Source organism: Castanea sativa, chromosome 9 (genome assembly GCF_040712315.1).
Source record: "Castanea sativa cultivar Marrone di Chiusa Pesio chromosome 9, ASM4071231v1".
In the NCBI taxonomy this organism is placed as follows: domain Eukaryota; kingdom Viridiplantae; phylum Streptophyta; class Magnoliopsida; order Fagales; family Fagaceae; genus Castanea; species Castanea sativa.
This window is the reverse complement of record NC_134021.1, coordinates 12,075,109-12,089,774: the sequence shown is the minus strand read 5'-3', so window position 1 is coordinate 12,089,774 and position 14,666 is coordinate 12,075,109. Positions and strand designations below refer to the sequence as shown.

The 14,666-nt window shown below is 33.3% G+C and overlaps 1 protein-coding gene across 4 annotated transcripts; it reads left to right on the top strand.

Annotated features, from left to right (window-relative positions):
* Positions 1 to 4,698: 4,698 nt before the first annotated feature.
* On the top strand, positions 4,699 to 12,354 carry LOC142609440 (uncharacterized). 4 transcript variants are annotated; one of them, XM_075781027.1, is made up of 13 exons: positions 4,699 to 4,798; positions 4,946 to 5,047; positions 5,146 to 5,219; positions 5,312 to 5,383; positions 5,484 to 5,512; positions 6,661 to 6,711; positions 7,120 to 7,170; positions 8,745 to 8,804; positions 8,912 to 8,994; positions 9,347 to 9,494; positions 9,981 to 10,031; positions 10,843 to 10,947; positions 11,965 to 12,354. In XM_075781027.1, the coding sequence occupies exons 2-13, from the start codon at positions 4,980 to 4,982 to the stop codon at positions 12,106 to 12,108; spliced, it is 936 nt and encodes a 311-aa protein (XP_075637142.1). In that variant the 5' UTR covers positions 4,699 to 4,798; positions 4,946 to 4,979; the 3' UTR covers positions 12,109 to 12,354. The 4 variants fall into 4 exon arrangements, 3 of the variants coding, with proteins under 3 accessions (XP_075637142.1, XP_075637140.1, XP_075637141.1); XR_012839599.1 differs by lacking the exon at positions 4,699 to 4,798 and having other exon boundaries at positions 4,842 to 5,047; positions 10,850 to 10,947; XM_075781025.1 differs by lacking the exon at positions 4,699 to 4,798 and having other exon boundaries at positions 4,843 to 5,047.
* The last annotated feature ends 2,312 nt before the right edge of the window (positions 12,355 to 14,666 follow it).

Below are 14,666 nucleotides of genomic sequence, written 5' to 3'. Positions count from 1 at the left end.
AACCAACCACGGGGCCACAATCTCTTTCTAAAATTTTTAGTCAAACATGTGCTAAACAAAAAGGAAAGTTGGTGGAAATTTGTTTTTGATAACAAACCAACATATAGACAATGAGAGTTGGTCGAATTGATTAGTAATAAGTTGACAATTGTTTGTATTGTTTGCAACTGTTGTGATCCTCTTGACAAGTTTTATTTTGTGATTTTAGTAATTCACATAGTCCATTGAATTGAGCTTTCTCTTTTGACGGTATTGCTAGTTGCAGAATAAACTCAGTCATCGACATGGTTTAGCATGTTAGGTCAACCCTCAAGTGAGTCAAGTCCCAAAAACCACGGCCAATATATAATAATATAAATATACATACTTATTTTTTGAGAACTAAACTGAGTTAATACCTATTAACAATTTGCCATTTTTTGAAAAATTAAATAACTTTTGGCAATATTATTGAACACGATAAATACTAAATAGTTCATGTTAATAGATGTCATATTTGTTAATAAGTTATTTTAGGAAAGTTTTAATATCACTCTCATAAGAAATATAAAAAAAAGTTATAAAAAAATTGAATATAAATCATCTATATCACTTTTTCTGTTCCACTAATTACAGTTATTTTTTTTTCTCTTATCATAAAAAGTTTTTAAATAATTAATATCATTAGGATATCTGTTAATTTTTCCATTGTAAACATACGCTACATTTTTTCTATAGCATCATTTAAAAAAAAGTAATTTCATGAATAATTTTAAGTTTTGTTGGGGTTAGTTTGGCTTGATGGCTTGGGTTTATCCACTTGGCTTTTTCGCCTTATCCACAGTATTGACTATTGAGTAATGCATTTATCATTTGTGGAATTTAAAAGTGGGGTTAGATAATTGGAGTCATTGGACACAAGAAAGCACGTCCAGCAATTCCATGCATTTAATAAGTAATGAATCCAGTGTCCACACTGCACGTCTTTAGTTTTACACCTATTTCTTTGATTTCCAATTCCCCCAAAATCTCAGTGTTACCAAAAGCTTTGTTTATTACCAATTGTTCCCAAGTCACATGCTGTACAAAATTGCTTAGCCGCAGAGTTGCATGTGATTGATTCCACTACAAAACATAGTATTAAGTATCTTTAACATGATTATAAAAAAAAAGTATCTTTAACACAGTATTAAGTGTCTTTCATTGAAGAGGATTAGAGTTGTAATGACTAGTCAGTGTAGTCACTCTCTTTATACTTTTCTATTTAGCTCTTTTTCTTGAGCAACAAATTAGGGGGACCAAAACTGACCAAGAAATTCGATTCAAGCCCACAAAAGTCTTAAAATTAATTAGTTAATGTATACATATCAATCCAGATGAAAGTATGTGATGACTGTCTCTTCCAAAAAGAGTTTGACATATATTCCAAGATTCCCAAAGAAAGAAAAATCCAATAATTTTGGTTCCTCAATCATTATTAGTCTCTTTAATCTAAAACCTTTTATTATATCCCATAGAATAGTAGCCGAGAATTTTCTGAAAATAGAATGGGAAAAATTAATAAAATAAATGGGCTTATTATTATTGGGATTGATTGGGCTAAGTGACCTGCTGTGTAGCTCACAATAAAGCAGGCCCGTTCATTCAAGTGGCCTGCCTCGGCTGAGATTGCATCATTTGAGAAGGATTTGGGTGTGAGAGGCAAAGCCTAAAGCTAAATCCAATGACCAATATATATGGCAAATTAGCAATAGAAGCTGTTTTCACTTTTCAATTTCCCCTATTGCTATTGGGAGTGAAAAGACTTTCCCCTAATGCTAATCCTTTGCCTGTTTTCAAACTCATTCGATTATTTTTTTTTAAGGAGAAAATGGGCCCGTCTTATATAACATTTCTCTCACCAACATATGGGTCTCATATGTCAGTGAAAAATGTTGTATAGAGCAAATGCAGGAGATACTGTCCTATTTTTAAAGGTGTTATAAATTTAAAATGTGTCCGCCTATGTGATATGACAAAAAATAAAAGTTACTTTATGTGAAATAATGAAATATCATAACAACTAATGTTTCTGTTTTTTTCTATTTCAATCTGGTATCTATATGCATTACTTAATCCTTTTTTTCTTTAGTTCTTATCTATTGGCTTGTCTTTGCGCATTTCTATTTTACTATATAACAGATGCAATTCTTTGAAGAACCAATAAAATCTAAACAACTTTTCTTCCATAAAAGAGTCATTTTTTTTTTGTTTTTGTTTTTTGTTTTGTTATTACTTGCTATAATATAAATTTTAATGCATATGAGTTGTATATTGGCATGGTTGTGAACCTTCCAATAATATTCATGATTTTTGTTTATGCCATTCATATTCATTTATCAGCCTACTAATAAGATCTTCTCCATTATATACCTTTATTGTTAGAGATATCTGTTATTGTTCATTGTATTACAATATACTAAGCTTTTAGCCTGAATTGCACCTTCCTCTGCCTCCTTTATATTTCAATTCTCATGTCACGGATCAAAAACTCACCTCCTCCCTCCCCTTTCCAACAGAAGCAGAAAAGAAAAGAAAAGAAAAGAAAAGAAGAGTATTACTTTTATTTTTATATATACACACACACACACTTGTACTACAAACCTAACTTGCATCATATTTTAGGAGTAGTTTAATGTTAGTCCAATGTTAATTTCTCTATATTTATTCTTGATGGGCTCCTTAAAACAAATATAATTCAACGTATCTCATTCACAGCTGATTTGACAACGGAATAAACAACATTCTATTAAACGTTGACCATCACATCAAAAAAAAAAAAAAATTTAAACGTTGACCATAATTGTGAAATTGGACACATATAGGATTGGACAATGGATACCATACATTATATTTAACATAATTAAGTAATAACTTTCCCAATCATCAAGAATTTCAAGATTTAGCAGCATTGCTTGGTCTTTCCATAAAGATAACCTAGAGTTGAATCTCTCAATCCCTATTTGTTGTGAATAAAATAACAAAATCAATTTATAATCAAATGGTAATACAATTTGTATTATATTTAACACAGCTCGCAATTTTAAGCCTAATGATAAACAGGTGTGCTATTTCATAATTTCATTTGTGATGGAAAACCTTAAGAAGTTCCAGAAAATGCAAGTCAATATCACAATTTGATAAAGCAATCAAGCTACAGAATCAATGATCTGCTTGTACAGGACACTGGAGAAGGATCTTCAATTGGACCGAGTGAATTTATCATCTTATGCATTAACACTTGTCAACAAAACATTGACTAAGAGTTAAAATTACAAAACTGTGACATTTCCATATGCAAAAGTACTAGCTATTTACATGTCTCACATGCTTTAATAGAAACAAATACAATACACCATTGACTATTCCAAGTTGAGATTTAGCACCGATAGCATGCTCAAGGTAACACTGGTAACACTACCGCACACCTTTGATGCGATGGTCACTTCATAGGTATACATGCTTGTAGGGTGTAGAGGTAGGAACCGGGGTTCAAGTCTCCATGAGGGAGCTTCACATACATGTACACTTAGATTAGGTTAGAATAGAATTTCTATCTTGTATAAAAAAAGAAAAAAAAAAGGAGTAACATTGGTAACTGTAGCGAAAGAAGAGATACCTCCCAAAACAAACACAAACACAACTGTACACTGGAAAAGAATGAAATTACCACAAGAAACTCTTAAATTAGATCTGGAGACACAGGGAGACAAATACACATTGAGTACAAGCATACTTAAGTGGTGGAGGACATAAGTTGCAAGACCAAGCAACATCAGAGGTGATAGTCCATCTAAGCAAATGCCTAAATTGACAACCTAATTCAGGTAAGCCACAAAGACTAATCCACAAGCAATTAATTCTCACAAGAAATGGGAATCACAACTACTCCTTTGAAGAGTTTTACATGTTTCTTTCAAAAACAACACATGTTCATTGGAAACAACTACACCATTTAGAAAGAAAGTAGTTCTTCCAAGATGACTTTATAAGCATTACATATCTGCACAAAACTCATATTAAATAAATTTTTTAAAGTTTAAATTTATCTATACTATATATGAGAGAATTCCTCATTTTCAATTGGATATTTACGTGTTTAAAAAATGCCCTCATTAATGAATGATAACTTCATTTAGAAATAGGGTTATAAATGTTAGCTAACAAATTTCATTTTGAATTCAAAAAGAGAATTTTTAAAATTTATGATTTTTTTTTCCTTCACGTTCAAAAAAGAAATTACCGTTACTACTTATTTCTAAAGTTTATCATTTTTATTTGTTTGAAAAAAAAAATATATTTATAAATTATAATAAATTCAAATTATTAACCATTACTCAAAAAATAGAAGAGCCTTTGAGTACACACGTGAGCACTTGCTCATAGGTTAGTATTAGATATAGGTAGGTCAGGTTAGGCGGATTTATGAATCTTATAGCCTAAATCCAACCTGACCCGTTGTAAAAAATATCACAGCCCAACCTAACTTACTACCTCTAAAAACCGATCCAACCCGACGGGTTAAATTAGATCAAATCAATTTTGGTGGGTTGGCGGGGATGTCTTTGCACCCTTAATAGACAGGCACTAGCATTTAGCAGGAGGTGGCCCAATTTTACTTAATAAATTGCTTCTGTACAAGTCCCAGGCCCCGCCCAAAGCATCCAATCATATCCAACCACAATACTAAAAACAAAAAACAAAGGAAGAGAAGTGAAGTGCTTCTTCGGCCCAGTGTCCGACCCCTCTGTCTTTCACTTTCCTTCCACTCTAAAGCCAGGTCCTATTCCTATATACGTCTCTATGTCTATAATAATCCATTGCTACATATATTTCGTGTAATTCGAAGTTTCAGTTTGATTGCTCATAGCTTTTAGTATGTAAACAAATTGTGCACTCCACACACTAATTCCTTCTCTTAATTTAGGAGGAGCTATAGACCAAAGTGCTTAAGCAAAGACATGGGTCGGGTCGAATTGGATTCCAAAGCTAAAAGGCAAGCTGATTTTCGATTATGCAATGTGTCCAGGTAAATATTATTGGGTCACTTATGTTTTTGTCTATGCAATCTTATAGTTATCAAAGATTTTAAGGTTGTTTTTTTGTGACGTTGTTTTTTTCGGTTAGTCACATGACTGAGTTGCTGGAGATTCGTGCTGATGATCCTAAAATGCATGTTTTATTAATCCCTGGAAATCCAGGCAAGTTTGGCTTTTTATTCTTTTGTTGTTGGTGTTGTTGGTTTAGTTTTGAGAACTAGGATCATGGGTTTGTTTGTTATTTGTTACTATAGGTGTTGTTCCATTTTATAAAGACTTTGTGGAATCATTGTACGAGTTTCTCGAAGGAAATGCATCTATAACAGGCAAGACTTGGTTGCTTTCTTGTTCTGGTTAATTTTCTACTTTTTGAGCTTTGATCTGTGAGCTAATTTGATTGCACATTTTGTGTGTGTTAATCAACAGCTATCAGTCATTTATCCCACACGAAAAAGGTACTTATGCAGTTATGCTTAGCTATTATGAGATTAAGCAATGGTTGTTTTTGTTCCTTGCATTATTATTGCTGTTTAAGCCTTCATTTTTGGTTTTTTAGAATTATGCTGTTCGGCATATCGGGTCCAAGCCTAGAGAATGGAGGCTCATGTTGTGGAAAAATCTGTAATGAACACAAATTTTTTGATGTGAAACTTTGACTAATGCCTGATTTTGAAAATGTTGTTCCTTAAATCAACTAACAAAGTGTTCTTTCTTTAGTAGCTGAGAATGGTCTTCCTTTGTAAATGTCAAGAATTACATGATTAATGGAAGAAATTTCGTTTGATTGGAAGATTTTTTTTTTTTTTGAAAGAACAACAGGGTGCCAGATGCTATTTTTTATGGTGAGGTTTTTGAACACTACTAGAGTTGTAAATTCAATTATAAGACAATTACACCTGGTCTTGATGTGGCTTGGCCACTGTTCGCACACACAATAGTATTAATAGGCTGGTTTTGTAGTTATGTTTACATTTGTACTGAAAATACCTTCTCTTGAAATCTAAGAAATAGATGGCAGTTGGAGTTTGGGAGTTAAAACCAACTCAAGCTATCTTAGAACTTCTTGCTATGGGTAACAAACATTGGAGCCATGCTGTGACCTAGCTTGTCTTCCTCATGATTGTAAATTAGTGAGCCTTAGCCACCCAAATATGAGTTGTTTGTATGCTTTTGAATGTAAAGGTCCTATAAAGTTTGTAGTACTAAATTCTTTTTGACATTAATTTTCATAGAAAGATTGAAGTGGTTGAAGGAACCAGTTGATCAGTTGACAATGAAATTTTATACTTTAGCCTCTACTTATATTTATTTCATTATATGTGTGGTAAATGATTTTTGAAATTGGGTTTCCATCCTTTCTGTGCAAACATCTTTTTGTTTTTATCTTTTCTCTCTTTCCCTCCAGATAAAATGTTCATTTTTCATCCTTTGGTATTGCTACTTGTGGGCAATGCTTCAGACGATCAATATGTTCACTTTGATCATTTTCATAGCTTTATTTGTTCTGTAAGAGGATCTTTGCAACACGACTTGTTTTCTATCTTTTTCTTTTCATAATTGCTAGAAAAGATATGATTATGGTGTGAAATTCTCTTCTTGCTAGGACTGGGACCATGGAAGGTTGTTCTCATTAGAAGAACAAACAGATCATAAGGTAGCTATCTACTCACTTTCTTTGAGCAAAATTTTGGCCTGGTAAAAGTGACCAGTGTTATGTTGGGATTCGTGAATAAATAAATGAAGTAAAACCTGTACCATACTAATGAAGAATAAGATTTAAGTCTTTGCTTTTGTGAAATTCTTGGAAACCTGTTGATTTATCTGTGTTAGTTTGAACGATGCACTAATTCCGTAGCAGAATTTAGATACATTCCAACTTACTGAATGTTCCCCTGGAAACGATGTCAAATCAAATTGGTCTTTTGTACTATCAATTTTCCTTTTCTTCTAGAAATCCAACTTTGACATTCAGATTCAACCTCTATTTTTCCTTTATTATCTATTAAGAGCACTTAAGCTACTGCATTTGACTATAATTTTCTTAGCCTCATGTTTTTGGCAGATGGATTTCATCAAGCAGGAGCTAGAAAATATTGAAGTTCCTATCATACTGGTAAGTTCATTTTTCATGATTATGCTTCATACTTTCAATATGATACTGGCCTTTTGGAAGTGCCTTGTTATGGAAAGGTTCAATTAGTATCACAATAGAATGATGTATCAAAGTATGGTTTTTATGACATATGAGTTCTATTTGAATGCTTATGAGCAATGCTGTGTGATGACTAACACTTTTTGTTTCTTACTAACTAGACTCTCTTTTATTTTTTATTTTTTTGCATAATTAAATAAAATTTTATTCCAAAAAGAACTATCTTGTACACAGGATCTATATATAAGGTAACCGAAAGAATTACAAAGAATGAGAATTACAATCAAAATAAAAAAGAATGCATATCACTAAGACCCAAAACCTGAGATCAGTCAAACAATGATCTGATAAAAGCTGACTTAGATTTCACCAGAAAGGCTTCCTCATCTTCTAAAGTGAGGAAAAGATCAACTACACACTGTTTAGTGTTTTCTAAACCAATTCATTTGTTCAGATAAAAGATCAACTAAACTCCGTGACATAACATTTTGAACCTCAAATGCCAAGAAGATAAAAGTCCACACTGCGTATGCAAAGTCACATTGTAATACAAATTATCCATTGTCTCACCACAGTCCTACACATGCCAAGAGGGATTAGCGTGTACTAGTTGGTCATCCATTCATGATTCGTTGGTGCATAAGCATGTCTGAGTATTAATGTTTTGCTAATATGGGGGGAGTTTTTGTCTAAAGTTGTCCTTGTTTTAGGTTTTTCTTTTAATTTTATTTTTGACATATACTGTGATCCCAAATATTCTCAACAAAGATGTTAGAATTGTGAATGCCCTTTCTTTCTCTGATTTTCGATTGTGGTGTTCTTCATTCTGTGCTTCAAATGAAGAAGAGTTTTGCACTTTGATAAAAATGCACTTTCCAAGTAACAGTAGTATTGCCCAACTTTGTTGAGTGACTTGGTGATGGAAACTGTCATTGAATTCCAGTCCTTGAACTACAATGATTTATGTAGTTTCATTGCTTTGTGTCCATACGTCATTTTCAGGTAGTGATCTCTATTATCTATACTATATATAAGAAGATTCCCCTCTTTTAACTGGACTTTTATGTGGTTAAAAAATACCCTAATTAATGAATGGTAACTTCATTTAGTAATAGAGTCATAAATGGTCAAATAACAAATTTCATTTTGAATTCAAAAAGAGAATTCCTAAAATTTAGGATTTTTTCCCTTCACGTTAAAAAAAAAAAATTACAATTACTACTTATCTCTAAAGTTTATCATTTTTATTTGTTTGAAAAATAAAAAAATATATTTCTAAGTTATAATAGATACAAATTATTAACTTTTATAATAGATGCAAAAATATATATCAAGTCTCTGAGCACGCGTTCACACATGTGTGCTTAGAGGCTAGTTGCTATAATAAGTCAATTGACTCCTCTAGCTTATAGAAAAACAATTAAATCATTTGCCTTATTTCCTGTGATTCTAGGAAAGCATATAATATTGTGTGACTTGATTTCTTGTTTTTGTCCTGAAATTTGTAGTAGCTGACATGTAGTTTCTTTGTGAAGGTTGGGCACTCTATTGGTTCTTATATATCTATTGATATGTTCAGGAGATCCTCAGAGAAGGTGATGTCAACTTTTGCTAAAAATTAATTTGTTTGCTATGATAATGCTGCCTCATCATGTTCTCACATTAAAGATCCTTTTCGTTGACATTTCTGCTGGGTTTATAGGTGATATATTGCATTGGACTATACCCATTTTTGGCCTTAAACCTGCAATCAACAGAGCAGTCTATTATTGGAAAAATTGCAGCGTAAAATTCTTTCTTTGTTATGCATAATGCCACTCCCCATCCTCTTACTTTATGATATATCTGTGAAGATGCTGGGGTGTCAATGGATTGGGTGGCCTGCTGGTCCAACCCAGTGCTCACTAAAAATAGTTGGACAAGGTCCAAGGGGATATGGTAGATGTATTTCAATTTGTTCTATTATAGTGAAGATGTGTCATGAAACAACAATGGCTAATGATCGTCTAGTCATAACGAGTTTTAATTTTGGCATTCTCACTTGGTTGTAAATGTATATCACGGCATTCTGTTAAACTTTTGACAACTTGCATTAAAGCAATTGTAGGGACTGATGGTATCTGTTTTGGAGTTTCAGGTCACGAGTTGTAAGTGTTGCACTTAGTCTCATGGTGGCATCATTGGGATTTTTACCACGAAGTGCTTTGAGATTGATTGTGACAAACTCTCTTGCAAAGTCATGGTCAGCTGTAGCAGTTGAGGCTACTTGCTCACACTTGGTACAGGTGAAGTTTTATCCCTGGCAAATCTCTTGGGAAGTCATATGTTACCAATGAACTTTCTTGGAAAGTATTAAAAACCAATTTGAATGTTTCATTTTTCTTATGGTTAATCTATATCTGTACTAATGATGTGCTGTTGAATGGTCCGGAAAAAAAAAAAAAAAAAAACCTCCTTCCTTATAAGCAACAATTAGTTTGGATATGATTTTCACATGTGCACTACAGAAGGTGACTCAGTGCCCATTTGGTATAGCTTATTTTTTCAGCCTTTTGAAAATGGGATTTTAGAAAAAGCTGTACCTAGAAAAAATTGAGGTTTGTAAAAATTGTACTTTGAAAAGGTGCATTTTCAACATGGGATGCCAAACAGGTACTCAATTGGTTAAGATTCAAAGTTTGTGAAAGTTAAGTTATTTTTGTGCCTATAGGGTATGTATGTCTTCTGATTTTTAAATCTCTCAGTTAACTTCTGTATTTATTTATCTACAGTACCATACAATGCGGAATGCACTATTCATGGCAATGACAGAATTCAGAAAGGTAAGAGATTTGCTTTTCAAGAACATATATCTTGTGAAAATTTATCATCAGTTCTCCAAAGAGGCCACAATTACAGTAATCAAACATATTAATAGAAGAATTGCATTTCTACCAATACTTGTAGTTGCTATACTTCCTGTCTTAGCCTGGTTGAGCACTTCAGGTTGTGATGATGTGGTTCTTTCAACAGTCATTATTTTTATCCTTTTATATAAGTTATACAGCCTTCTTATTCTCAAGACTGTTCTTCCATTAAATTTGTCATCCTTTCCCCCAAAACCCCTTGCCTCCACACTTTTTTACAATTGTTATGTAAAAGCAGTTTTAACTTCTATTTCAGGTTTGTATATTCAAAATGTGCACCCTATAAGTCGTTAATAACCTCATCTGTACTTGATTTCACATTACATAATTTCATTGGCCATGCATTCCTCTATACATTAGGAAAGATTGGCCTACTATATGCGGATACCTTTAGCTTTGACTCACTATGTGTGATTGTCTGAGTATTTTTTTTGTTCTCTCTCTCTCTCTCTCTCTCTCTCTCTTTGTAAGAGGGGGGGGGTGGGTGGGGGAGGGAGGGGGGATTTTCTTAGCTTATTACTTAAGTTGATCATATTTGCATATGGGTTTTGTGTTAGCAGTGTCCCTACTCCATATGTTATAATTTATTTGTAAATGTTTGTTACAATTAAGTAAATATGCATTGATTGCCTTTTACTCCAACAAAAGATTCAATTGTAGCATTGCTCATATAGGAGTAGTAAACTATATTCACAAACTTGTGCTGACTAAATGCAATTTATGGTAGCTTACAGCAACACCAGATTGGGCGTTTATGAGAGAAAAGAAGGAGAAACTTGCATTTTTGTTTGGTGGTGATGATCACTGGGGTCCACTTCAAATGTTTGAAGAGGTGTGTGATGGATGCTGTATGTTTAAACATGTTTGTTGTCTATTTATGTGTGTAAAGGGGGTTTATGAAAGGCTTCAAACGGATATGTGTTAAGTATGTGCAATATTTGCACGGGACAAGCACATGTTTTAGTTTGTATCTTGGAAGACATGCTGAATCACAACCCTCTAAATATTGCCTATCCCCTGCTCGGATTCTTCTTTCTTCCTCCTACCCCTCAAAACTATCTAGGTAAATCTTCAAGACACTCCATTTTTCTGAATTCATGTTTAAATTACCCCTAACATTTGAAACAATACTTGACCCCCTCAATTTTCAAAGCGGCATAGGTATCCTATAGTTTAATTATTCAGAAATTTTTACAACCATCTAATGTTAGAGAGAGCGGGTATAAGATAATTAAACAAGTGGGGACTAGTTAGTTTTGTAATTTAAGGGATAAAGCATTTGTACTCTGTTTGGTGGTTATGATTATCTCAACAATACATGTTCATGAGATTAATGGCAATAAGCTGTAAATTACAATCACTTTCATTTGAGAGTGGTGATGGTTATTTGTCTGAGACAAATGGTTGCCAGAGATGGCATATGTCTTAACTGAGGGTGCTCTCAAGTAGGCATGCAATAAGATGGAAATCCTTGCCTTGGCCAATAAGATGGAAATTTTTAATAAACTGAGATGGTGGATCATGGTTAATGTGGCTGAGTGCCAATGAGCTGTAGCTCAAATGGCTCCTCCTCCCCTTACCAATGAGCTCTAGTTCAAAACCCACCGGGCGTGTGTATAACTTACCAATTAAAATTTTTTAAATGTGGCCGAGTGAAATGATGTTGATGAAGAATGCTGCAACAATATTTATAGTAATGGTGATAACTGCTACAGTGAAAACTTCTATCCTTGTGAATCTGCTTCATGATGTTGAGGTTGTCTAGAAATTATATTCTCTATTTTCACCCATAACTTTGGCATTCTTTTGTCTGACTGTCCGCACTTACACCTATATTTTGCATTCACAGATTTCCAAGCAGGTCCCAGGCATTGCTCTATCAATTGAAAGGGGCCATAAACATGCTTTCTCATGCACTGAGGCTGGTGCATCATGTGTTGCAAAGTACGTAGCAAGCTTGATCAAGAATCAATTATTGCATTCAAGGCAGTAACTTTGGACTCATTCCTTGCTACCATTTCAGATTGTAGTAGTTCTATTTCGTATAGAACTATTTAGTGATGATTGGAGAATAGATGGTATTGATAATCCCATTATGTTTAGATGACATTTGGAATGATTTAAATCTCATTTTTATGGTATTGTGACAACTAGTAGTATATGCTTAATTAATACATTAAACAGGAAAATCTAAACCTGCTAGTAGAACTACTGGATCATTTGACAGAAGATTGGTTTCCTTTGGCTTGTATCACCCCCTTCCCCTTAGTTTAAAATCTCCATTTATATACAAACACGTATAAGTTATATAAGACGACGAAGTGTTTAAATGGAATATTGAAGACGTGAACAAATTAATATGATTTTCAGAAATACAGAAAAGAAAAAGAAATATTACTATTGATATGTTTACGTGGGATGAACTCGATAGTTGCTACTTGCTACTAGGTTGATCACGTAACTTTGTAGTGATATAATCATATATAGGAGTTACTATTAGATGATTCTCAAAAAAAGAAAAAGTTACCATTAGATTAGTCTGTATTTTCGGAAAAATTCAATGCAAATGCTAAATTACCATTGCAACACAAGCAAATTTTGGAAAAATAAAGAGGTGAAGTTTGCGTTTGGCTCTAGCTTAAAAAACTCGCTTATTTTAGCTATTATTTATGGGTTTCATTGCACTTTTTGATACTATTTATTAGGGGTGAGCAAATCATTATCGAAGCTGACCCAACGGAACGGCATCTACAACACTGTCCTGACACAAGCGCCAACCGAATGAGCCGAGGCCGGTGTTCGGAGGGCGAAGCCTGTTTTGATGCCGGTGCGGTGTAGTCACCGGATCAAAGAATCCGAAACTGATCTACACCAAACCGAATCGATACTAGTATTTGTTTCTCCCCCAGTTTGGATACAGCGTTGTTTCACAGGTTTTGATTTTAATTTTTTTTTTAATAAAACGACGTCGTATGGGTGTTGTTAAAAAAAAAAAAAACAAAAACAAAAGCAAAACGGTGCGTTTTATGCTAGGTTTTCAGATTCTCAAGGGGTATAAATTCATTCTTTTGTCCTGATATCCTTCAACTCTCTCTCTCTCTCTCTCTCTCTCTCTCTCTCTCTCCTGAAACAGCGATGCTTGCTTGAGCTCTAGCCGTCACCTAATGTAGTGACGCCTTGCTTGAACTCTTGCCGTCGCTCACCAATCACGGCAAACCAACGGTAAGCCTCTGTAGAATCCTTTAACTCCCTCTTTCGTGTTTTGTCTTCATGATTTCATTGATTTGTCTTCGTGTTTTTTCCTTTTCATTTGTTTGGGAAAGCATGAATGATTAAGTTGGTTTGATTAAGTTTGGGAAGCATGAATGTCTTCATGTGTGTGTGTGTGTGTTTTTATTTTTTATTTTTATGAAGTTTGGGTTTGTTGGGTTCAACTTGCTTGAGATGACTTTTTTTGAGTTTGAGATTTTTTTGTTTGGATTGGTTATGTTGTATTTTTGGATTAATTTGGTACTTTGGAATTTGATGATTTTGTTGGGTTTGAGAAAATGGTGATTTTGAGATTTTTAATTTTTGGATTTTAATTTCTGGGTTTTTGTTCTTAGATCTGGGTTTGTGTTCTTGTTTAAGACACACTTAAATCTCAATTCATGTGATTTTTGGTTTTTCTTTCTGTTTTTAATTTTTTTATTTAGTAAAAATTAATAAATTAATTTTTTTAATTTAGATGTTGATGTGGCATTTTTTAATGCCAAAATAAAAATTTTTATTATTATTTTAATAGTTGCGTTTGCCACATGTGCAATTTCTGTCTCTGATGTAACAGTAGGGACAAAAACGAGACACGTTTTCCAGGATAGAGACTAAAAGTGGTGGAAAAAAAAGTTAGGGACCAAAGTGGGAATCGCGTGAAAATGTAGGGACGAAAATGAGTTTTTCGCCTAATATATATGCCTATGTTCTTAACTCACTCACTTACAATTTGTATACACATTATTTACACTATTTTGATTCTTTGTGAGAATTCAGAATATTGATAAAATGAATGTAATGGCAAGTGGATGATTTGTATATGGACACATTAATAAATTTGTATGGTGGACTAGACATGGGTGGAATCAAGGCCACATTATTGTTTAACAATTTGTTCTTTGATGGAAATTAGTATAAGTGAGGGTCTATTAAATTTGATAATTTTGCTTAAATAAGGTTTGGTAAGGCTACGTCTGACCACAATATTATATGAATGTACATGGTCAGGTTAGTAAGAAATAATATATATGCTTATGTTCTTAACTCGCTTACTTACAATTTGTATACACACTATTTACACTATTTTCTCTGTAGAAATTCAGAATATTGATAAAATGAATGTAATGTCAAGTGGGTGATTTGTATATGGACACATTAATAAATGTGTGTGGTGGATTGGACATGGGTGAAATCAAGGGCAATTTATTGTTTAACAATTTGGTCTTTGATGGAAATTGGTACAAGTGAGGGTCTATTAAATTTGATTATTTTGCTTAAATAAGGTTTGGTAAGGCTAAT